We start from the raw sequence: 23,872 nt of genomic DNA, 5'->3' as shown, positions 1-23,872 counted from the left end.
GGTTAAGTAATAGGTTAACAGTTGTGTTAATGAGACCCTGATGATATTGATGATGTAGCTGCGACATCAGCAGTCAGATGACCAAGAGATTCTGAGAGGCGCAGAATAATTTTAATTTCATAGTCTGTGCCTTGAAAACCATGTGCTTACCCTGAGGTCTTTGTAAATAATCCTTAACAAATTGTTTCCAGTTAAACAAAAAAAAGGTAAGACAAGAAGATCACAGTAAAACCTCACCAAATCCGGAGACAACATGCAGTAACATCCTTATAGGCTGACCACAAAGGTCAAGGTTTAAGAGAAGGCCCTACGTCTAGATAACCTTATTGGCAGAACAACTCCAAGCACCAATTTCGGAACTTCATCCTTACTTGGAATCTTGCCCTGTAAAATTTTGGATTCAGGGGCCACAGATATCTAAGATAGACAGCCGACTTTTCAGAAGTAATTTTGAGATAGTTTATTGAAGAAGCACCCGTTTAGGTGCGATGCATTAATTAGACAGAAAAAGCATACAGCCCTTGACAATTGGGAAAGGTTTACTGGTCCCAGAGGCTGAATGGACAGTTGGTACAGTGTGTTGGTCTCAGTAGCTTGCGATAGCAGCGCTCTGGTTTATTGAAGATGTTTCATATTAATCAAAACAACCCAAAACAATCAAGCATTGGAAAAGAAAAAAAACCAAAAACACACCTAATTAACTTTAACAGAAAAATTAACTTAAACCCCAGAGCAGCTGACAGTGGCTAACTCTTTAAAAAAGGAAATTAATGGTAACCATCTTGAGGAGAACCCCCTGATAGTGAACTTGACCTTCTCCATGTGCAGAAGTGACATGAAGTCACCCAGCCAAGCTGAGGCACTGGGCGATGTAGGAGACCCCCACCTAAGCAGAATTCTCCACTCAACGTTGCAAAGGCAAGGACATCCGCCTTCATGCCAGACTGAACCACTGGTGAATCTCACACCCCAAATATGGCCACCAGCGGATGTGGGTCTAGGTCTACACAGTATCTCCGCCATGGTGTTAAAGAAAGAGGCCCAGAAGCCAACTTGGGACAGGACCAGAACATATGTGTACGGTTCTCTGGCCCACGTGAACAGTGCTCACACGTATCCTCAAACCCAGGGGAAAAGCACACATCCCAGCCCTGGTCAAGTGCGTCGTATGCAAAACTTCAATTGAATCAGACTCAGCCGGGCACATAAAGACTTGGAGTTGACCCTATAAATGGCCTCACTCCAGGCCTCACCATTAAGAATGCGTTCCAATTCACCCTCCCATTTCGCCCTCCCACTACTCAATGGAGCAGAATCCGTTGAAGGGAAATGGCCATATATCTCCAAAATAGACCCCCCCCCCCCCTCAATCTGGCCTTGCCAGAGACAGAATCTTCTTCAACAGGGAAGAGAGTGTCGCCAAGGGAAAGGAAGGGAAAGCTTTGCATGAGTAATCGCGAATTTGAAAATACCTAAAAAGACTGGAACCCGGTGGTGGGAAATTTCCAGCTAACTCCTTAAAACTAGCAAACATCCCCTCCACCAACCAGACTTCAAACATCTCCAGACCATTCCCTTCCCAAGGCATAAATGTCAAGTCCAAACCAGCTGGTAGGAAATGGTGATTGTTATGAATGGGGACCAGCAAAGACAAAGAAAGGAATCTGAAATGCTGCCTAAACTGCTTCCAAATTCTCAGGGAGGCGACCACCACTGGAGTCAATAAACATCTAACAGGTGAAAAAGGCAACAGTGCAGTAGCTATTGCCCGGAGACTAGAGGTAATACAGGAGAGAGCTTTGTCCCCATATGGATCTGGGATCACTAAACCGCAACAATATCTTCTGAATATTAGCCACCCAATAGTAAAGCAAGAAATTGGGGAGGGCCAATCCCCTGACTGCCTGTCTCTTTGGAGCAATGCCTGAGGATCTTTTCTAAACACTTACATAGATAAAGGATACACAGGATGCCATCCCACCGACTTTGTTAAAGGCCCCCTAATTTCTTACCTCCCACATATCTGGGAGCGCTGCATCCTGAACAGGAGCAGCCTAAACTCTCAGTGCGTACATCGAAATTATGTTTCTGTGGAAGCCCAGCAGGTCAAGTGTCTTGGGAACCATAAATTGATACAGTGGAGAAGGAAGCCATTTGGCCCATCGTGCCTGTGCTAGCTCTTTGAAAGAGTTATCCTTTCAGTCCCACTGCCCTGCTCCTTCCCCATAACCCTGCAAATGTTCTATGCTGCAAATATCCAAATTTTGTTCGAAATTTGCAGTTGAATCTGATCCCACCAGGCAATGCTGATCATTCCACCTTGCTTGGTAAAACTATATTTTTCTCATCCCCTCTCGACTTAAATTCCAGTGGGTTAGATAAACTGAGGGCTGAATTTTACCTCGGTCGGGTCAAGGTGAAAAGTGGACCACAATGCTGCACTGGGTAGGGATAAGATTGGAAGAATGTTCCATTCCCAAAATGTCCTCCCTCCACTTACCTTTTGTTTGTCGGCCTCTGTGAAGCCTACTTCAGATGTTTTTCATACAAGTGCAAGTTGCTGTGTGTGTTTCCTACGAGAAGCGAGTTCTGATGGTGGCTCTGTCAAACTTGAATTGACTCTCAGTTTCTGTGTCCGACAGAAAATGCGTCTCAGAGTGAGCTGCGGGACCTCTTATCTGAATTCAACCTTCTGAAGCAAGTCAGCCATCCTCACATTATTAAACTGTACGGAGCCTGCTGCCAGGATGGTAAGAGAACATCAGACACAGGGGCATGATCGCCACAACCTCATTTATACCGCCACATTTCATTACTATTGTCCCTTCATCTTAATGAACGTGTTGACCCATTTAACGTAAAGGCTGGGGTGGATTAGATGTTGTGGGTGAGACTAGTACTGTAGGGACCATAAATGTAAGTTAGCCATCAATTCATTCAAAAAATAAACTTCTTTAACCAGAGAGTGGTTAGAATGTGGAATTAGTGATAACAAGGGGTCAAAACCGTTAAGACCATGTTAAGAGGGATGTACTGTCTCCTCTCTTTCTCCGACTCTTGGGTTGGTTATAACAGGAGTTTGAATTTAAAAGGGAGGCGATATTGCAATTCCATATATATATACTTAACTGCGGACACCTCAGTGGAAGAAAGAAGCCAGATTCCTGAAATTAACCAGTAAAGCATTAGTTTTATTGCTGAAACTTACTCGGGTGCAGAAACCATTAACAAAAAAGGTTAAAATGGTTGAAGAAATTATAAGTCTGCACTTCGAGTTTTCGCCAAGGGTCCTTTATTTAACAGAAAGTTTGTGGGGGTATTAGAGAGACCACAGTCATTCCAAATGTCCCCGTTTTACAGAAGTAAGGCAAGCAATTTATATGATACAGTAAGCAATGTCTAAGATGAGCAGGAAAGCGAGCAGACCGGAGTTAGAGTTTAATAACAGGCCTTGAGTTCCTCGCCTAAGAAAAATAATAATTGACTGCTGTCAGCAAAACAATGTGCAGCTGTACGCTTGTTTACATTGTATGACCTTTTGACTGTTTCATAGAGAATGTCTTGACTAAAAATAAGGCAAAATATCCATCATGCTTTGCCAAGTGCCTATTTCCATTAAATATAGTCAAGCAGCCGGTTAAAATGAACTCAGAGTATTAAGGCAACTAATCTGCCAACTAAAGTCCCTTCTACAAAAATTAAAAAAAAAAAAATATATAAATTTAGATTACCCAATTATTTTTTCCAATTAAGGGGCAATTTAGTGTAGCCAATCCACCTACTCTGCACATTTTTGGGGTGTGGGGGCGAAACCCACGCAGACACGGGGAGAATGTGCAAACTCCACACGGACAGTGACCCAGAGCCGGATCGAACCTGGGACCTCAGCGCCGTGAGGCAGCAATGCTAACCACTAGGCCACCGTGCTGCCCTTCCCTTCTACAAAAATGCACAAATGTATCCAACTTACCACTTAGGCGAACACACGCGTACGCACACGCACACACACACACACATACACACAAACAACACCCTCCCCCCTCCAGTGCATGCACAAAAAGAAATAAAATTTTACAAAGTATCAGATATTAAAACGTCACCAAGTAAAAAGGAAAGTCAGAGAAAAGAATGATTCCCGGACTGTCCAGATGAAGTGTCACTGTCCACAGCAGCTGCTTGTTCTGGGGTTCCTCACTGGAGTAGTTATTCTGCTGTCATGGCTGGTTGATTCTCTTTTCGCTGGGAGTCGGTAGCGTGGACTTGGAATCCTCCTTTGAGAACTCTCGGTTTGCAGCACTGCGCTCTTCTGGTTTGTTTTCAAATGACGAACAACAGTTCAGCTTTGATGAGAGAGGTTTGAGAAGAAGAGAGAGTAAGGCCGTTGTTCCCATGGCAGTCTCTCTGAGACTGTTAGTCCAAATCGAGTCTGTTTCATTCAAGAGTTGGGTCATGTAACCTCTCTCTGGTTTTAGTTTCATCTTAACACTGCCTCTGAGAGCGCCATTGACTCCATAAAGTAGATTGTGTCCTTCACAAAGGCAACATGTTACCTGCTGTAGGCCAGAGTCCTTTGTTTGGCAACTATGGTGATATGCATCACTGTAAATACACAAGGGGTTAATGTAGATACAGTAGGACTAAGTAAACACTAGAGGGAGCACCAGAGACATCATGCCACACAGACATTCAACCAATAGATCAGTAAGATAGGACACAACCAATGGGCAGTCAAGACACACCCAGAGGTGATACTACCACAAGGGGGCTACCTATATAAAAGGACAGGGCACACATGCTCTTCCTCTTTCCACAGGCGACACTCAGAGAGACAGGGGCAGATCAGGAAGCATCACACCCACCGCATGGCTTAGAGCAGACTGGTTAGTTAGATTGAGTTACTATAGCAAGATCAGCAGGAGAGTCGAACTCAAGTAGGAGAATTGTTAACTGTTCAATAAATGTGTTAAACCTACCTCCAAGTCTGAACCTTCCTTTGTCAGAGTGCACATCAAGGAAGCAGCTTATGCTACATGAAGAAGCAGAACACAACAGCAACAAAATGCAAAAAACACCACATACATTTATAGCAACACAGGACAAGGTACTCTTCTTTGCTAGCAAGTCCTTGATGCCAGCTGTGTTTTCAGGGAAAGAAGTCGGCCAGTCACTCCTTTAGAAGGCACTGAAGGTTGCAGTAGCAGAGACACAGAAACCGGTAGTTTAACCTCCCAATTACACAAAAAATAATTTGTCTACCCAGGGAAATCGAAAATGGAATAACCTCTCAGAATCTATTGCTGTCTTACAGATGTCAAACCATCAACCCTGTAATAAATCTTGCTTTTTCTTTCAATATTGATAAAGCTGCACCATATCAGCAGGTCGAAGTAAGTGGGTTAATAGCAATTTACGGCTGTGTACAAGGGTTGGAATCAATAGTAGTAGATGAAATGTGAATTCTCAGAGCGAGTGAGTTCCATCCTCTCATTCAATGCCCTCTATTTGGAAGCAGGACCCTTTCCCTGTCCCTTGTTAAGTCCAGTTTCCAAAGGACTCTAAAATATGTTGATTTTCCTTCACCACCATTTCCAGTGGGTTTCCAGCAGATGTGGATTAATCTGCCAGTTAGCAACCGGTCGAGACTGAGTCAGGACAGAGCCAGGATTGCCTGTACAGAGCCAGGATTGCCTGTACAGAGCCAGGATTGCCTGTACAGAGCCAGGATTGCCTGTACAGAGCCAGGACAGAGCCAGGATTGCCTGTACAGAGCCAGGATTGTCTGTACAGAGCCAGGACAGAGCCAGGATTGCCTGTACAGAGCCAGGATTGCCTGTACAGAGCCAAGATTTCTGTACAGAGCCAGGACAGAGCCAGGATTGCCTGTACAGAGCCAGGATTGCCTGTACAGAGCCAGGATTGCCTGTACAGAGCCAGGATTGTCTGTACAGAGCCAGGACAGAGCCAGGATTACCTGTACAGAGCCAGGATTGCCTGTACAGAGCCAGGATTGTCTGTACAGAGCCAGGACAGAGCCAGGATTGCCTGTACAGAGCCTGTACAGAGCCAGGATTGCCTGTACAGAGCCAGGATTGCCTGTACAGGGCCAGGATTGTCTGTACAGAGCCAGGACAGAGCCAGGATTGCCTGTACAGAGCCAGGATTGCCTGTACAGAGCCAGGATTGCCTGTACAGAGCCAGGATTGCCTGTTTGACACACAAATGTGACAATGAGATGAATGGAGGTGTCTGGATTTTCCAGCAATTCCGGGGGCCCACTTCTCAGAAGTAAATGTTTCCAGCTGTGATGATGATATACAAATCACCAATCACTCACGGAGGGGTTAAGTGGGTTCATTTATTAATTCTAGGCCCGTGTGAACACGGACGTAAAGCTCAAAGACATCAGCGGAAGAGCTGTGCACTCTGCGCTGCTTAAGACCCAAACTAGACTGGATCGCATGACACAGTTCCTTTCTAGTGATGCCATGCTTCAATGCCTTAAAAAGTCTTACAACACCAGGTTAAAGTCCAACAGGTTTGTTTCAAAGCTCGTGTTTGAAACAAACCTGTTGGACTTTAACCTGGTGTTGTAAGACTTCTTACTGTGCTCACCCCAGTCCAACGCCGGCATCTCCACATCAATGCCTTAAAGGCAGATCGCAACAAAGTGAACACATTCACTCTGTGGGTGGTGCAGGAGGGAGATGGGAACCACACAGAAGCAAACTGAACTTAATTCTCATATTTTTCTCAGCTTGAATTCAGTTTGAAACTGAAAGGTTTTATGGGAAACTGAGGCAAGATACCCAGTGCCATTTTCCCTGGAGACAGGAAGCAGTGCTCAGCCCTGCTGAGAAGTTAACCCATTCTGTGTGTTGTGGAAATTGGAGAGCGTACCGTACTAGGTCCTGATGGAATTAAATCCAGTGCCATGTTTTGAGGAAGACTGGAGTTACGTGAAATTTATTGTACCAAAAAGGATGTTTGGCCCAACTGATCAATGCCACGAGCAAAATACTACAGATGCTGGAAATCTGAAATTAAAGCATTAAAATGCGAGAAATATTCTACAGGTCGGGCAACATGGGTGGAGAGAAAACCAGAGTTAGCATTTCATCGAAACTTATAGTCAATGCTGGTGTTTATACTTCACACAAACCTCCATCCCCCCCCCCCCACCCCCTTCATCTCGCTTTATCAGCATAACCAATTTCCCTCTCTCTCATGTATTCATCTGCTTTTGCCTTAATTCCCTCCACATTATTCATCTCAGCAGTAGTGAGCATCATATTCTAACCACTCTCTTGGTAACAGAATTTCTCCTGAATTCCCCAATGGATTTATTAGTTTTGGACGCACCCAAAAAGCAGGAATATTTTCCCTATGTCTACCCCATCAAATCTCTGCATAGAATCAGAGAATTCCTACAGTTCAGAAGGAGGCAATTCAGCCCATCGAGTCCATACTGACCCTCTGAAAGAGCACCCTTCCTATGCCCATTTCCCTGCCCTGTCCCTGTAACCCCATCTAAATTGCACATCTTTGGACACTAAGAGGCAATTTATCATGGCCGATCCACCTGAACTGCACGTCTTTGGACTGTGGGTGGAAACCGGAGCACCCGGAGGAAACCCACGCAGACACAGGGAGAAAGTGCAGACTCCACACAGACCTGAGTCCAGAATTGAATCCGAGCCCCTGTCGACGTGAGGCAGCAGTGCTAACCACTGTGCCACCCTGCCGCATCATTTTAAAGATCTCTGTTAGATCGCTCCCTCAACCTTTGCTTTTCCGAAGAAAATAGCCCCGGCCTGTTCAATCTTTCAGTCTAAACAGCGCCAGTTCCCGATGCGATTAAATCCATCCTGGCTGCCTCCCCCTTTTCGCGATCCAGAACGGAATGATGTTATTGGTAAACGATACGTCGTGATGTATGGAACAGAACTAAAGAGAGCTTCCTTGGCTAAAGACTGCACCTTGCTTTGGCAGGTCCTCTGTATCTTATCGTGGAATACGCCAAATATGGATCTCTGAGGAGTTTCCTGAGGGAAAGTCGCAAAGTCGGCCCCAGTTACCTGGGTGAGGGCAATCGAAATTCCAGTTACTTGGACAATCCGGACGAGCGGGCTCTGACCATGGGAGACTTGATATCCTTTGCCTGGCAGATCTCCCGGGGAATGCAGTACCTGGCTGAAATGAAGGTGATCTTTCATTTTTTTTTGACACACACGTCTGTTGTTGAAGGTGTTGAGCGGCTGGAGCTCACGTGGCATTTCGAGATGAGTTGAGCACTCATCCCTGAGTCTCAGCTGCGAATCACTCCCCACTGGTCCAGGCGGTTAGCGTGTCTCCTTCTGAGTCAGAATGTGCAGTGTTCGAATCACACTCCAGCCAATCCAGGGAGGCAGTGATAGGAACTGTGAGTTCTGGATTGACACCCATTGCTCCATTTGCATTCAGTCGCTGCGAGTGTCATCATTTTATCATGTGGGTTGTGGGAGCCCACAGGAGAGGACTAACTCACCCCACCCCCGCATCAGTTGGCATGGAGATGTTTAGGTCGTTGGAAGGAGTGTTCATTGTTAATCAGCCTCCAAGCCCCCCAAATGCATCACACTCTTGGTAGACTCCTCACTGTTTGAGTATCTCCAAGCTGGAAGTGATTGTGTCATCTGGCGTGGGCCCTCTCTCATGGCTGAGGTTTCTGATGTGGGATCGACACAGACATCCACAGACCTAGCATGGCATGTCAGTGCTTGGGCGAACCTCTGCCGCTTTCGGCCTTCCTCCGGGTATGTTGGGCATTGTGAGTTTGGTGGCCTTTGCGTAATGCTGAAGCAGGTTCCAGTGTTTCAATGCTTGCCTCCACATGAGCTGGTTGGCTGCAGAGTTCTCCTGAGAGAGGTGGTCCCTCTTTTTGAGGGTATCTTTCTATCCTTTGTACTGACCACTGTGATGTTCTTTGCCCTGACACAGTTCCCCATAGAAGGGGCTTCTGTAATGATCCAATCTGGAAACATGACCCACCCATCTAAACTGAAAATTCAACTTGGATAGGCATCACGCTATTCTCCAAAGAAAGAAGTAAACACGCTTCTCACTAGCTAAATCAATTGGACGATTGTTTATATAGTTGGTCCAGTTGTGAACTGCATATCACTTGCTAAGCAGCTCAGTATAACCTGTGAATGACCAGTGTTAGGAACATGAAGTTAATTTCATGGGATTTCTATATTTTTTGGTAAGCATTAGAAATAAAGTAGAATTTTAAGTGGGTTTAATCTAATTCTCTGTGCCTGGAAGGGTAAATCTTATAGATTCATGCTGGACAAAGGTGTTTGTGTGGGGATGGGTTAGGTTCCATCTGTGTTACATTGTGCTTAGAGAGAGCTACGGTGTGAAGACTGAATAGTAGTAGCACGGCCGCTGCTTAGCAACGTGGGTCCATTTCCCCAAGGCAAAGGCTTTCCTTTGTTCTTTGTTTTAACTGGAAGCCAAGGCAGTTAGAGCCAGGACAGGGGGGAGTGAACAGCTCTGAACTCTGCCAGGAGAAGCTGGAAAGGTCAAGGGAGTTGCAAAGATGCAAGCTTCCTAAGGAACAAGATACAGTCCAGACAACCAGGGAATTGGGACAGAAAGACCGTCTAAGAAGTCTGGAGCTCAGTGAACAGAGACCAAGGTATTGTTCAGAAGAATTCAAGGAATAGTAAACAAAGTGTTCTGAGTTAAGTAGACAATTGCAGTAACTAAATTTAAAGTAGGGCAGCAGACTTCATAGGTAGATGAAACATGTGAGGTTATTTTAATACCGTCTGGGAATCAAAAGTTAAAGCAATTGTGAACAGTTAAGACAAATAAATCCTAAAGGGGTTGGTGTGAAATCCTGGACTGGATTCTCTGTTAAAAGTGGAGAGGAAGGTTTGTTTGAAAGTGCCATTTGTAAAACCTGGACAGGATTTCGGAATGCAAACTGCTAAGGGAAGGCATTATTATGAGAGATGATTCTAAAGTGTTTGTTTAGGAGTGGAGTTTGGAAACCCTTATATGATCATCACCTGGAGGGATTCCGAAGAGAAATTCACAGAGACTAACTTGAGTTCAGAGCAGAGTGTGTATATTTGATCGCAGTCATCTTGTGTGCTTAAAAGGGACTTTGTGTTAATGAGACCGTTGTAGCTTAAGATGTACTTTGTAATTCATGTTAATCTTTAAATCTGTATGTATTTGATAAACTAATGGGGGGGGGGGGGGGGAAATAAATGAGTATTGTATAATAATCCAACTTTTAATAAGTTTTATTTCTTGTTGTTAAGACTAATTGCGGTCCTGGGATTCTGTTCCTCCATGTTTTATAAACAAAGTAGAAGTTACAGGATTGGATTCTCCGACCTGCCGCACCTATTTGCTGGTGCGGCACTCCCCCATCGGCAGCAGGATCCTCCATCCCAGCAGCCGTCCAATGGGGTTTCCCATTGTGGGCACCCCCACGCCATCAGGAAATCCACAGACGCGAGTGCGCTGCCGGCAAAGCGGAGGATCCCACCGACAGAGAATCCGCCCACGGCCTTTTGAGCCAGGGTTCCCATTATGGGATTTTCCTCTGCAGTTATAACATCAACTGGGCTGGTACCTGAGCTATAAATGGAGTTTCCCCCACCCAACGGAGCGCTGCCAATGCAGAATTCACTCTGTGTGGTTACATCGAGATCAAGAAGCCAGACCTGTTAGATATTGTGGCCTCGTGGTTTAACATGGCATGTCCCATCTATTTAGCTGCTTTCACCGTAGTGTTTTCTTCCCAGCTTGTCCATCGTGACCTGGCGGCGCGGAACGTTCTGGTCGCAGAAGGACGCAAGATGAAGATCTCCGATTTTGGGCTCTCCAGGGATGTGTACGAGGAGGATTCTTACGTAAAAAGAAGCAAGGTACTTCTTTGGTCACCTGTAAACATCCCTCAGTGCACTGCATATAAAATAACATCTTGCTGGCGTAGCACCCCTCAGCTTCAATGTCTTTTATGACTCAATTCAGAATGTGACGCACACCCTGTTAATCAGCTGTGGTAAATGTAACTCCGTAATTCACACTGTATTGTATATACATGAGACCATACATTTGTAAGCGCAGTTGCGTTGCCCGACCACTAGGGGGAGTAGCGCTGGGAATGCTTAGGAGTTTGTATAGGGCTCCACCCTTGGCTCCGCCCATGACTCCTCCCCCTGGACTGCTGTATAAATACCAATGCTCAGAGCCAGTTGTTCAGTTCATCGAGAGTTCAACGCGGAACAGGCTGGCTCTGATGTAAGTAGATTAAAACCACTGTTCATATCTTAAAGCACGCGTCTAGTGAATTGATGGTTCCATCATCGGCCATTGCTTCTAACACTGAGGGTGGTGATGGAGTAAGGTTCCTTCTGCTTTGGAACGTTTTTTGGAGGAGCCCAGTGGATTGTGAGGCCACCTCTGAAGAAATTAATAGGAAACCCCTCCCCACCCCTGTGTCCCCCACCCCTCTGTGTTTGGGGCCTGGAGTCACTTGTAGTGGCTGGCACGATGTCTGCTGAAGCAACCGGGTTTTCACAACAGCTTCTGGCCCCAGCCCACAAGTTTGCGGATGGATTGAATTCCGCAACTTGCCATCGTGGCTATGACTCACAACCTTGGGGACACACCTGGACACAACTGCTCGGCGTTATGGCCACTGCATTACCAGCCTTCTGCCCCTCCACTTAAAACTCAAACACTGGCCTTCCATCTAATTATCAGGCATATCCCCAACTCCACTCCAACATTGGTGGAGGGGCCTCCAGCTCTTTGCAGTGCCTTCCCTGAGGCTCCAGAATCCTCGACCTCGCTCTCTCTCTTCGCCAGCCTTCTTAAATGATATCTGTGTCGAATAGCACGATGGCACAGTGGTTAGCACTACTGCCTTACAGCACCCGGGTCCTGGGTTCAATTCTAGCCTCGGGTGATTGTTTGTGTGGAGTCTGCACTTTCTCCCCGTGTCTGCGTGTGTTTCCTCCGGGTGCTCCGGTTTCCTCCCGCAGTCCAAAGATGTGCAGGTTAGGTAGATTGGCCGTGATAAAATTGCCCCTTGGTGTCCAAAGATGTGCGGGTTAGGTGGGGTTATAAAGATAGGGCAGGACAGTAGGCCTGGATAGGGTGCTCTTTCAGAGGGTTGGTGCAGACTCAATGGGCTGAATGGCCTCCTTCTGCAGTGTAGGAACTCTATCCATTCTAAATCAAACTCTTGATCACGTCTCGTAATGCTCCCACGCCATTATCCCTTGGTGGTGTTGTAGGGAATTTTATCCATGTTAACGGCATGAGTTAAAATTAGGTTGCAACACGTGAAACGTCCCATTGCCAGCCAATGGTATAAATCGCAGGCTTCACAGCTGCCAACCATAAAGCTGTTGGAGTGACGGCTGACATGGTTTCCGGAGCCCGTGTACATTAAGTGGCGGAGTTTCGTTAATTTTAGGCTGAAACAATGAACAGGCTATAGCACGTGTGACAATGCCGTCAGGAATAAAATCCTCAAGCCCAACCTTGCTCACGCAATCCACGCGTGGCTGACTACTTTTACCTCCCTTCCCATTCATTCTGCATAGAAGGCCGGTCAGCATTGTGGGTAGAGACCCTTCATCGGGATTGATGTGAGTGAATACCTGGCAGGGAGGAAGAGGTTTTTGTCTCCTTAGAAGCTTCCACCTGTGGTGATAAATGTTCCGGCCTGTCTCAGATTGTAACCCCTCTGTGGGAAGAAGGGAAAGGATGGCCTCTGTCTCATGAACTTTCCAATGAGTGTTTTATCTTTCTTTTGCTTTCGTTCTTCAGGGACGGATTCCTGTCAAGTGGATGGCAATCGAGTCCTTGTTTGATCACATCTATACCTCACAGAGTGATGTGTAAGTGACGCTGGTTAACCAACTTGTCTACGATTCAAATCGGGAACAGATTCTCCTATCCTTCATTGATGCCAATTTCAGGGCAGTAATTGACATGTGAAACTGAGCAAATCGGCAGGTATACCTTATGGGGGGGACAAACATGGGGACCTTGCATCCTGACAATTTCCCTACACTGATTTATATCCTTCCTTTTCAAAGAGTCTTTCAATTTCCCTTCACTGCGTCAGTATCAGCGGGTACTAAAACATTGCGCCTAATTCAGCGTAGAATCAAGAACCCCCCTAGATTGTCCAACTGAGTCAGTCACTGCTGTAACCAAATAAGCCACTGGGCCAACTCTTGGAGGGGTCACCGTTACTGATGATGGCCAATAACCCAACTCTCTTTCCCTTCCTCTATCCAGATGGTCATTCGGCATTCTCCTTTGGGAGATAGTGACGCTGGGTGGAAATCCATATCCCGGAATTGCCCCTGAACGCCTCTTCAATCTCCTGAAAACGGGATACCGGATGGAGAAGCCAGAAAACTGCAGTGAAGAAATGTACGGCAAACCTTAAAGCCACGGAATAAAGAGTAGAATTTCTGAATTAGCATTTCCAGCAGAAATCTTCACTCAACATAGTGGGAGTGTGGGTGTCAATGTGTGTGCAGGATGGGGAGGTGTGTACGGGATGGGGAGGTGTGTGCGGGATGGGGAGGTGTGTACGGGATGGGGAGGTGTGTACGGGATGGGGAGGTGTGTACGGGATGGGGAGGTGTGTGTGGGATGGGGAGGTGTGCGCGGGATGGGGAGGTGTGTGCGGGATGGGGAGGTGTGTACGGGATGGGGAGGTGTGTGTGGGAGGGGAAGGTGTGTACAGGATCAGGAGGTGTGTGCGGGATGGGGAGGTGCGTACGGGATGGGGAGGTGTGAATGAGATGGGGAAGCGTGTGCGGGATGGGGAGGTGTGTATGGGATGGGGAGGTGTGTACGGGATGGGGAGGTGTGTTCGGGATGGGGAGGTGTGTACGGGATGGGGAGGTGTGTCAGGGATGGGGAGGTGCGTACGGGATGGGGAGGTGTGAATGAGATGGGGAGGTGTGTACGGGATGGGGAGTTGTGAATGAGGTGGGGAGGTGTGTACGGGATGGGGAGGTGTGTACGGGATGGGGAGGTGTGTGTGGGAGGGGAAGGTGTGTACAGGATCAGGAGGTGTGTGCGGGATGGGGAGGTGCGTACGGGATGGGGAGGTGTGAATGAGATGGGGAAGCGTGTGCGGGATGGGGAGGTGTGTATGGGATGGGGAGGTGTGTACGGGATGGGGAGGTGTGAATGAGATGGGGAGGTGTGTACGGGATGGGGAGGTGTGTCAGGGATGGGGAGGTGCGTACAGGATGGGGAGGTGTGAATGAGATGGGGAGGTGTGTACGGGATGGGGAGGTGTGAATGAGATGGGAGGTGTGTACGGGATGGGGAGGTGTGTACGGGATGGGGAGGTGTGAATGAGATGGGAGGTGTGTACGGGATGGGGAGGTGTGTACGGGATGGGGAGGTGTGAATGAGATGGGAGGTGTGTACGGGATGGGGAGGTGTGTACGGGATGGGGAGGTGTGTACGGGATGGGGAGGTGTGAATGAGATGGGGAGGTGTGTACGGGATGGGGAGGTGTGTACGGGATGGGGAGGTGTGAATGAGATGAGGAGGCGTGTGCGGGATGGGGAGGTGTGTATGGGATGGGGAGGTGTGTACGGGATGGGGAGGTGTGTTCGGGATGGGGAGGTGTGTACGGGATGGGGAGGTGTGTCAGGGATGGGGAGGTGCGTACGGGATGGGGAGGTGTGAATGAGATGGGGAGGTGTGTACGGGATGGGGAGGTATGTGTGGGAGGGGGAGGTGTGTACAGGATCGGGAGGTGTGTGCGGGATGGGGAGGTGCGTACGGGATGGGGAGGTGTGAATGAGATGGGGAGGCGTGTGCGGGATGGGGAGGTGTGTATGGGATGGGGAGGTGTGTACGGGATGGGGAGGTGTGTTCGGGATGGGGAGGTGTGTACGGGATGGGGAGGTGTGTCAGGGATGGGGAGGTGCGTACGGGATGGGGAGGTGTGTACGGGATGGGGGGGTGTGAATGAGATGGGGAGGTGTGTACGGGATGGGGAGTTGTGAATGAGGTGGGGAGGTGTGTACGGGATGGGGAGGTGTGTACGGGATGGGGAGGTGTGTACGGGATGGGGAGGTGTGTACGGGATGGGGAGGTGTGAATGAGATGGGGAGGTGTGTACGGGATGGGGAGGTGTGAATGAGATGAGGAGGTAAGGATGGGAAGGTATATTTGGGATGGGGAGGTTAACCTCTCCTGTTACCCAGTACAGTCAAGATTGTAATTTGTAACTTGCAAACTGACTATAATTCTCCCTTTTCTTCAAGTAACGTAGGTGATGTAAATGTGATGTAATTCTCACTCAGGTACAACTTGATGTTGCGATGTTGGAAACAAGAGCCAGACAAACGGCCCACATTTGCAGAAATCAGCAAAGAGCTGGAGAAAATGATGGTGAAGAGTCGGGTCAGTACGATGTTTTCCTGGCGTACTGGGCTCCTGAACCTTTATTTGATTGAGAAGCTGAGGGAGAGGGTGCCGTCACTGAACCTAGTACATCACCAAAGTTGGGAAGAATAAAATAAATAATTAAGTAAATCAGGAAGTGAGAGTACTTGATCTATGGAATGGTTCAGGTACAGGAGTTGACCCATTGGGCGGGACGTTCGGCCCCACGTCGCGTGCTTGGTGGCGGCGGAGATAGCCCGCCTTTGGCTGGAGGCGGGATCTTCCAATCCTGCTGCTGTCACCGGGGTTTCCTGTTCTTCACACCCACTGTCGTCGGGGAAAAGCAAGGGGAGTGGGGGGGGTGCGCCATCGGCGTGACTGGAAGATCCCGCCAGTGGGAACGCCCAGAAAACCCTACCCAGAGTGCTCGTGTGGCTCTCCGCCAGAACAGTTCACCGAGTGCCATTCTCCTGATCTTATCCTGCGATCTTGCCTCCTCAGATATTGATCCAATTCTCTTTTGAAAGCCACAATTGGATCTGCCTCCACCGTGCTCTCAGGCAGTGCGTTCCAAATCCTAACCACTCGCTGCGTAAGAAAGAGGGCTTTTCCGCTACTTCGCCATTCCTCCGTTTGCCAATTGCCCTCAGTCTGTACCCTCTCGCTCCCAGTCATTTTCCTACCTACTCTCGTCAGACCCATCGTTACTTTGAAACGCCTCCATCGAAAATCCTCTCAGTCCTCTCTTCTCCAGTGGGGAGTGCGGGGGGGGGCAGCCTCAAATTCTACAAACTGGAGCTTTTAGGCGGCATGACAATGGAAAGACATGTCGTGGTGAGGAATTCCGCAACTTTCAGGTCCTGAAGAGGAACGATTAGGAGATTGTGCGTTGAATCTTCATGTTGACAGTGAAGATTGAGAGAGGATTGAAGAGCGTTGTAAGGTGGAGTGTTTGGAACTTAAAGCATGTCGAATAATTCAAAGGCACCCCAGCCATTATAGTGGTCAATGGAATAGAGATGCAAAGAACAATTGAGAGGGAAGTTGCTGGTGAAGTAGGACAGGGATTGTCTATCAGTTGATAAACTTCCCTATCAAAAGGGTGGAAAACGGGGCGGCACGTGGCACAGTGGTTAGCATCGCTGCCTATGGCGCTGAGGACCCAGGTTCGAATCCCGGCCCTGGATCACTGTCCGTATGGAGTTTGCACATTCTCCCCGTGTCTGTGTAGGTTTCACCCCCACAATCCAAAGATGTGCAGCTCAGATGGATTGGCCATGCTAAATTGCCCCTTAATTGTAAAATAAAATAAAATAAAAAATAATTGGGTACTCTAAATTCAAAAGATCGGGGGGGCCAAACCTCTTGGAAGAATCCCTCCAGATATGAGTGCAGGATTCAAAACATGAAAAGGTTCAAGCTTCTTGGACAGTAAAGAGGTATTGAGGAGAAAAAAAAACTATTTGACTCAAAAGGGTTTCAGGAAGGAGCTTCAGAAACCAATCAAAATAGTTTCCCCTGAGTTTTACAGATTTCTATTTTCTCAAGAACCCCGACGTGCTCAGTCTTTCCTGACAGTTGATCTCTCAGCTCTAGTACCATCCTTGCAATTTTCTTTTCCTGTACCTTCACCGCTGCCTCTGCGTTCTTTTTGAAATATGCGTAAGGTGAGGACATTTTTCCTCTCTTTAACGTTGGGAGCAGACACTAATCCCAGTGTCCATGCCAGCCAGATTCCTGATATGTGCTCCTGATGTACGAAGCTCTGCCTCAAGGGCAGCAAAGTGCACATCTCACTCCCAGTTAGTACCGAGGAGGAGGGGAAGCCCATTCAACTCCCCGCACCCCCGCCCCCCCCCATTCCCCCACCATTTTGTTTGATCATAGTCGATTTCTACCTGCACTTGTTTTACCTGCCTTTTTCGATATCTCTTGACCCCCCCCCTATGTGATCACAATCCAGCATCTCAGTCTGGAAATTTTAATTTCACCCCCACAGCATTCACAACCCTTTGCGGGGGTGGGGGGGGGGGGGGGGGGGGGGGGGGGGGGGGGTGGGGGGGGGGGGGGGGGGGGTACAGGGAGGGAGGGCAAAAGAATTCCAGATTTTCAGATACCCCGTGCATGAGGAATAGATTTCACACCTGGCTAGTGCATGTAGGGTGTTGGTTCGGCCGGCCCGATGAACTCTTTATAGTCATACGTAGGTTGGACGTCTTTATTCACGCTAAGAATTAATCACAAATATATATAGGAAGGCTAAGAGCTGTCTTCGTGCTGGCTGGCACACACGTCTCTGTCCAATACCAGACTGATCCTGGGTGCGGATCATGTGCTCTCTTATATCACTGAGTGGGCGGTACTGTACTCGGCCCCACGTTAACCCTGTACATGCCAGCCCCCCATGCCACAATCCTGCTCTAATTTGTTTTCATGCGGTGTTTCGCCAGGATTGCTTCCCCAGCGCTTTTATCAAAAAAGAAAACCTTGTCTTTTCTCCATGCCATCCCTGAAACAGGAAGAGATTAATTCTATTCCCTCTATCCCCTTGCACTTTGGCGCCACATGATAGGTTGCGAATCTCTGGGAGAAATCAGCCAATGATCATATGAATGGTCAGTGACCAATCGCATGAGCCATTCTGTAGAATTGTCAGATAGGCTATGTGAACGAGTATAAAAAGAACTGAATCAGTTAAACCTGATCACAGCCAGTAATCATCGGGAAAGCTCTATCAGTCACTTATCGGGCAAAGTCACAATGATCCCTCACCTGCCCTCTAGCTAACTCTGTTTCGATCTTTCTTTACACTCTAGTTCTCTCTATCATTTTCTATTTGTCCTACGGCCTGTTTCTCTTGATCAATGAAGCTCTAAACCCGACGCTCCAGCCTCTCAGTTGCCTCTATCTGCCTCTCTCTATCTCTATGGCTCTCTTGCCTCCTCTCTTAATCGTTCTATCTCTATGGGCGGGTTTTTCACAGTCCCTATGAAGTCAAGTCCTACCACGAGTTTCCCGGCATGACGGAAAATTGCCAGGGACTTTGATAGGACCAGATAATCCCGTTGGCAGCCAATAGCGAGCCATCGCCGCCATAGTAAATCCTGCCGTGGGGAGGCTGAAAGATTCTGGCCTAAATCTTCTTCTTTCTATCCCCTACCTCTCTCCGTCTCCACCACCCTTTCTTTCTATAAATCTCTTTCCTTTCCTCTCCAATCTCCGTCTCTCTCTCTTATCATTTCATCTCTCTAGCTTTTCCCCCTCTCTCCATCTCACATGTGTCTGGCACAATTTTTGTACTCAACGCAAACGCTGAGCGAACGTTTCTGTTTTTGTCTCTAGGACTACCTGGATCTTGCGGCTTCCACCCCGTCAGATTCCCTGCTCTACGATGACGGCGTGGCTGAAGAAGAGACGCCATTGGTAGACTGTAATAATGCTCCCCTCCCTCGGTCCCTCCCCTCCACATGGATTGAAAACAAACTCTACGGTAGAATTTCACATGCATTTACTAGATTCTAAACTCATTTTCAGAAGCACTGCTGCAGCCGATGGCCCCGTTTACACAGAGCGCCTCCAAGATTCAGCAACAGAGGGTTAACCCAAACCAGAAACACTCCTTTGAATGCTCTGGATTGATTGTGTTCAGGCACAGTGCATGCATAGCGGAGCCCTCTCCCCTCCCTCAATATGGAAACCTAGATATGGAAAGCCTGGGCTAAAAATACACAGAGCAATTAGTCCTCTTTACATTTTCACTGTAGCTTACTGAAGAGCATCAGCCACATTTAAGCATCCATAACTACCTTGTTCACATCTCTCTCTCTCTCTCTCTCCATACATAATGGATAATTGGTAGAGCTTCTTGGCAATTAATTGCAGACTTCTCAGTAAACCCACAATCAGAACATCCTTTAATGGCAAGGACATAATTAGTGAGCATTTGCATTGGCATGAATCTCTGCCTTCATACATGCACACACCCCAAACCTATAAATACTCCTTTGAATGCTCTGGATTCATTGAATTCAGGCACAGTGCTTGCATAGCGGAGCCCTCTCCCCTCCCTCAATATGAAAAGCGAGATATGGAGAGCCTGGACTATTGTGCTAGTCCTCTCTATGTTTTATCTGTGGCTTACTGAAGGGCACCTTTCAATTTATTTTGAATCATGTGATCCCTCTCAGTTGTTCATGGCTATCTATTTATTGGGTCTTTGGTCCATTTCGCAATCCTCATTTACCCTGGTCTTATACAATGAGAATTAATCTATCATTATACATATCTGCAGTTGACCGCTCTGTTTTCTTTTTGACAAGAGCTTTAGCCCAATATTTCCCCTAAAACAAATGGAATATTGTGATAACCAGGATCTCTGTGACACACACACATTGTAGTCACCCATTCCCCACATGGACACTGTAGTCATCCCCTCCTCAACACACAATGTAGCCCTTCTGACACACACACACTATAATAAGCCACTCTCGCATCTACAAACACACAGTGTAATCAACCTGTCGGACCTCTAAACATAGAACATACAATGTAGAAGGAGGCCATTCGACCCATCGAGTCTGCATCGAGCCACTTAAGACCTCACGTTCACCCTATCCCCGTAACCCAAAACCCCTCCTAACCTTTTTGGACACTTAAGGGCAATTTAGCACTACCAATCCACCTAACCTGCACGTCTTTGGACTGTGGGAGGAAACTGGAGCACCCGGAGGAAACCCAGACAGACACAGGGAGAACGTGCAGACTCTGCACAGACAGTGACCCAACGGGGAATCGAACCTGGGACCCTGGCGCTGTGAAGCCACAGTGCTAGCTACTTGTGCTACCGTGCACACACACATCGTAATCAGTCGCTCTCGCCACCCACTCACACTGTAATCAGCCTCTCTCCACCTGCATATGTACTCAAACTTACATCAAATTCCCCACAATATTTGGTTACATTGGTTCTTCCTCTTCGATACTCAATGATTGCAGTGCACGCCATTGAGAAGGGAACAGTATAGCTCTGAGGCCGATGCACTAATAACAAGTTGAGATAACAAGTAACTCCATGTTTGACCGCAGTCAAGGCTCTGAAGTAATAACACTCTGCCTTCCATAAGACTTGCCCACATTATCAGGCTGTCTGTTTCTACCACTCTCACTTTACGCACCACACTTTCAGCATAAAGCTCTCAGTTCACACTTTCTCCATTATAAAGCTGGACATGAACAACTGGTTTTACATCTCAACATAACCTAAGTCTCGCTCCTGCCAGCTTGTCATTATAAGTACGAAGACTCCCAACACAAGTTTAAAGTTATTTCAAACCACAAGCTTTCGGAGCGCTGCTCCTTCATCAGGTGAAATGGAGGTAGGTTCACAAACACAATATATTTCGGAGAGACACAATTGCAGGATATTATAGATCGGAATGTGAAGAATGGTTGGAATATGAGTATTTATAATTTAGGCCATTCTTAGGCCCGGCAGCACGGTAGCATTGTGGATAGCACAATCGCTTCACAGCTCCAGGGTCCCAGGTTCGATTCCGGCTTGGGTTACTGTCTGTGCGGAGTCTGCACATCCTCCCCGTGTGTGCGTGGGTTTCCACCGGGTGCTCCGGTTTCCTCCCACAGTCCAAAGATGTGCAGATTAAGTGGATTGGACATGATAAATTGCCCTTAGTGTCCAAAATTGCCCTTAGTGTTGGGTGGTGTTACTGGGTTATGGGGATAGGGTGGAGGTGTTAACCTTGGGTAGGGTGCTCTTTCCAGGAGCCGGTGCAGACTCGATGAGTCGAATGGCCTCCTTCTGCACTGTAAATTCTATGATCTATAATATCCTGCAATTGTGTCTTTCTGAAATATGCAGTGTTTGTCAACCTACCTCCATTTCACCTGATCAAGGAGCAGCTCTCCGAAAGCTTGCCACTTGAAACAAACCTGTTGGACTTAAACCTGGTGTCGTGGGACTTCTTACTGTGCCCACACCAGTCCACATCATGTCATTATGACGGTAGAGTCACGTAAGATAGAGCCGGAGGGCTCGAGACTTTTCCACCGATCCATCCAGACGCTAGTGTCTGAACGTTGTGTTCTTGTCATAACCCCTCTCTGCGAGGGGTGACAGCGAACCTGCAGGTGCAGTGATATTTCCACAGTGCAGTTGGGAGGGGGATGGCCCAGATGGAAAAAAAGAGTTTGGACCAGAATTCTTACTCCACTGTTTTACTGTTTTTGCCTTCTGTGGGGTTTTGTGTGGGGGGGGGGGGGGGGGGGGGGGGGTTTAAGGTGAGAGCGGGGCGAAGGGTGTTACTGAGCCGGAGACAGAATCGATTATACGAGGAAATGACCAGAATCTCAATGAAGGCCCACCTCTGCAAAATGGAGAGCGCGCGATAGCTAAAGTCGTCCTTTGAGCCCAGAGACCTCAGATGCGCCATATCAAAATAGCGTAAATCACCATCTGATCTCAAACAAAGACACCGGCCGTGTAAGCCGGGGGCAAAAAAGAAGGTAGCATCGGAACTGCAGCAGTCACTTTGATTTTTCTTTAACTTATTATTTATAATTCTTTCTATTTAAAAGTTTCTGCCCCTCAGTGAGTGGGGCTTTGTGTTGATACGTGCACTGAATCAGATGTGGTGTTTGGTGACAGTAATTGGCAGCGCCTGAATCTTATCTTTATTTGTCGTGGTTTCCCCCACTTGTGCAGAAAAAATTATCTGTTTTCGTTTTTAGGCATCTCGTACCCCTGCTGGCCCGAAGACAGCCCTGTCCCCATCACGAGATTCGATGGAACTAACTCAGTCTTTACAAGATATGCAAATGATAGTGTTTATACAAACTGGATGGTGCCAGCGACAGTTGTAAAACTTATGGAGCAGTGTGATAGTTAATAAAAACAAAAAATGCCCAAGAAAAAGGCCAACGGAACTGCGCGCACATGGGTCAGTCCTTTCTCTCCCCCCCCCCCAAACACACACACGCACACATTCTCTCTCCTCGTGCTCCCTCCTCACAACACTGCACACGCATAAACCACGTGTGTGTTAGTTCTGTTCATAGAATCACAGAATCCCCACAGTACAGAAAGAGGCCATTCGGCCCATCGAGCCTGCACCGACCCTTTGAAAGACCACCTTACCTAGGCCCAATACCCCTGCCATATCACCTCACCCTAAGGGGCAATTTAGCGCGGCCAATCCACCTAACCGGCACATCTTTGGACTGTGGGAGGAAACCTGGAGCACCCGGAGGAAACCCACGCAGACACGGGGAGAGAACGTGCAGACTCCACACGGACAATCACCCGAGGTGGGAATCGAACCCGGCTCTCTGGCGCTGTGAGGCAGCAGTGCTAACCGCTGCGCCACTGTCGCCGCCCCCATGGTGCAAGAACCCACCTGAGTGAATAGGGAAGGGCGATTGCACTCTGAACCCTTGCCCCGTGATCTTTTACTTCATAGCTGTTACTCTTTTACGGTTGAACCATCATACCCCACCCCGTCTCCACTCTGTACCCTGGTCAGGGAGCTATAGTATAGCCGGGAGCTGGGCCGCAGGTTGGGACGATGCGGGGTCGCTATTTCCTGGAAGTGAGTAGAGGAAGGGAATGAGATGCAGGCAGAAGACAAGTGGCCGCTCGGTTGTCATGGTGAATGGGAAAGCGCCACAGAAAAGCCGCTCACTGAAGTAACCGACGCGGCTTTAAAGGTTACAGCGATCGTTGTGATTTTCTGAGGCTGCAACCGATTTGATTTTTGGAGTAATTCATCCCCTGCTGTTGTAAATAAACCACACCTGTCCACATGTGCTGCTACCTGTCGATGGACCAATTAGGGCTCCGTTGGTCCCAGTGTCACCGGGTGAGAAAGTCCTGAGCAACATTTACTGTCTGTTAATCCGATCCCAGCCGAAACACACCCAATCCTGAATTAGCTGTGCCCCCCCCCCCCCTTCACCCCGACCCTCGTTTATCACCAGGGCTCTCCCTATTTGTTTTGAGGTCTGCTGGCAGCCTCAGCTGGCGCAGCGAGAGGTGTGGTCAGCGAACAAGGATGAGTGCATTCACAATGTGAGATTGTCACAGGCTCATTGAGGACACAGAAGGAGGCCCGTCGAGCCCAGGCTGGACTTGGTAACCCCCCCCCCCCCCCTCCCTCTCCTCCCCCCCCCCTCTCTCTCTCCCCCTCCCTCCACCCCCCCCCCCGTACAACTTAGAGACCATAACGCCCAAGATAGCCTCACCGACTGCAGGCTTCACTGATGTATCACTTCCAAGGGCAATTAGGGATGGGCAATAAATGCTGGCCTTGCCCGTGATGCCCACATATCAAGAGCGAATACAAGAAAGAAACGTTGCTGGAAAAACTTACAGAGAAAGTGTTTTCGCAACAGGCCCAGTGCATGTGTTTTTATTCCCGTC

At 48.0% G+C, this 23,872-nt stretch overlaps 1 protein-coding gene across 2 annotated transcripts in view; it reads left to right on the top strand.

The window, feature by feature from the left end:
• ret (ret proto-oncogene receptor tyrosine kinase) overlaps positions 1 to 22,615 on the top strand; it is a 111,305-nt gene extending 88,690 nt beyond the window's left edge. Inside the window, exons 13-20 of one of the 2 annotated variants that reach the window (XM_038783103.1) lie at positions 2,643 to 2,750; positions 7,990 to 8,201; positions 10,803 to 10,925; positions 12,841 to 12,911; positions 13,318 to 13,455; positions 15,360 to 15,459; positions 18,784 to 18,931; positions 22,186 to 22,615. In XM_038783103.1, coding sequence (XP_038639031.1) covers positions 2,643 to 2,750; positions 7,990 to 8,201; positions 10,803 to 10,925; positions 12,841 to 12,911; positions 13,318 to 13,455; positions 15,360 to 15,459; positions 18,784 to 18,931; positions 22,186 to 22,343 — 1,058 coding nt within the window. In that variant the 3' untranslated portion in view covers positions 22,344 to 22,615. Of the gene's footprint in view, positions 1 to 2,642; positions 2,751 to 7,989; positions 8,202 to 10,802; positions 10,926 to 12,840; positions 12,912 to 13,317; positions 13,456 to 15,359; positions 15,460 to 18,783; positions 20,095 to 22,185 lie in introns of those variants that run through there. The other variant, XM_038783104.1, reaches the window with a different exon arrangement.
• Positions 22,616 to 23,872: the final 1,257 nt, after the last annotated feature.

Source organism: Scyliorhinus canicula, chromosome 22 (assembly GCF_902713615.1).
Source record: "Scyliorhinus canicula chromosome 22, sScyCan1.1, whole genome shotgun sequence".
NCBI classification, from domain to species: domain Eukaryota; kingdom Metazoa; phylum Chordata; class Chondrichthyes; order Carcharhiniformes; family Scyliorhinidae; genus Scyliorhinus; species Scyliorhinus canicula.
The sequence above is the reverse complement of the archived record's forward strand: the minus strand, read 5'-3'. Positions and strand labels throughout refer to the sequence as shown.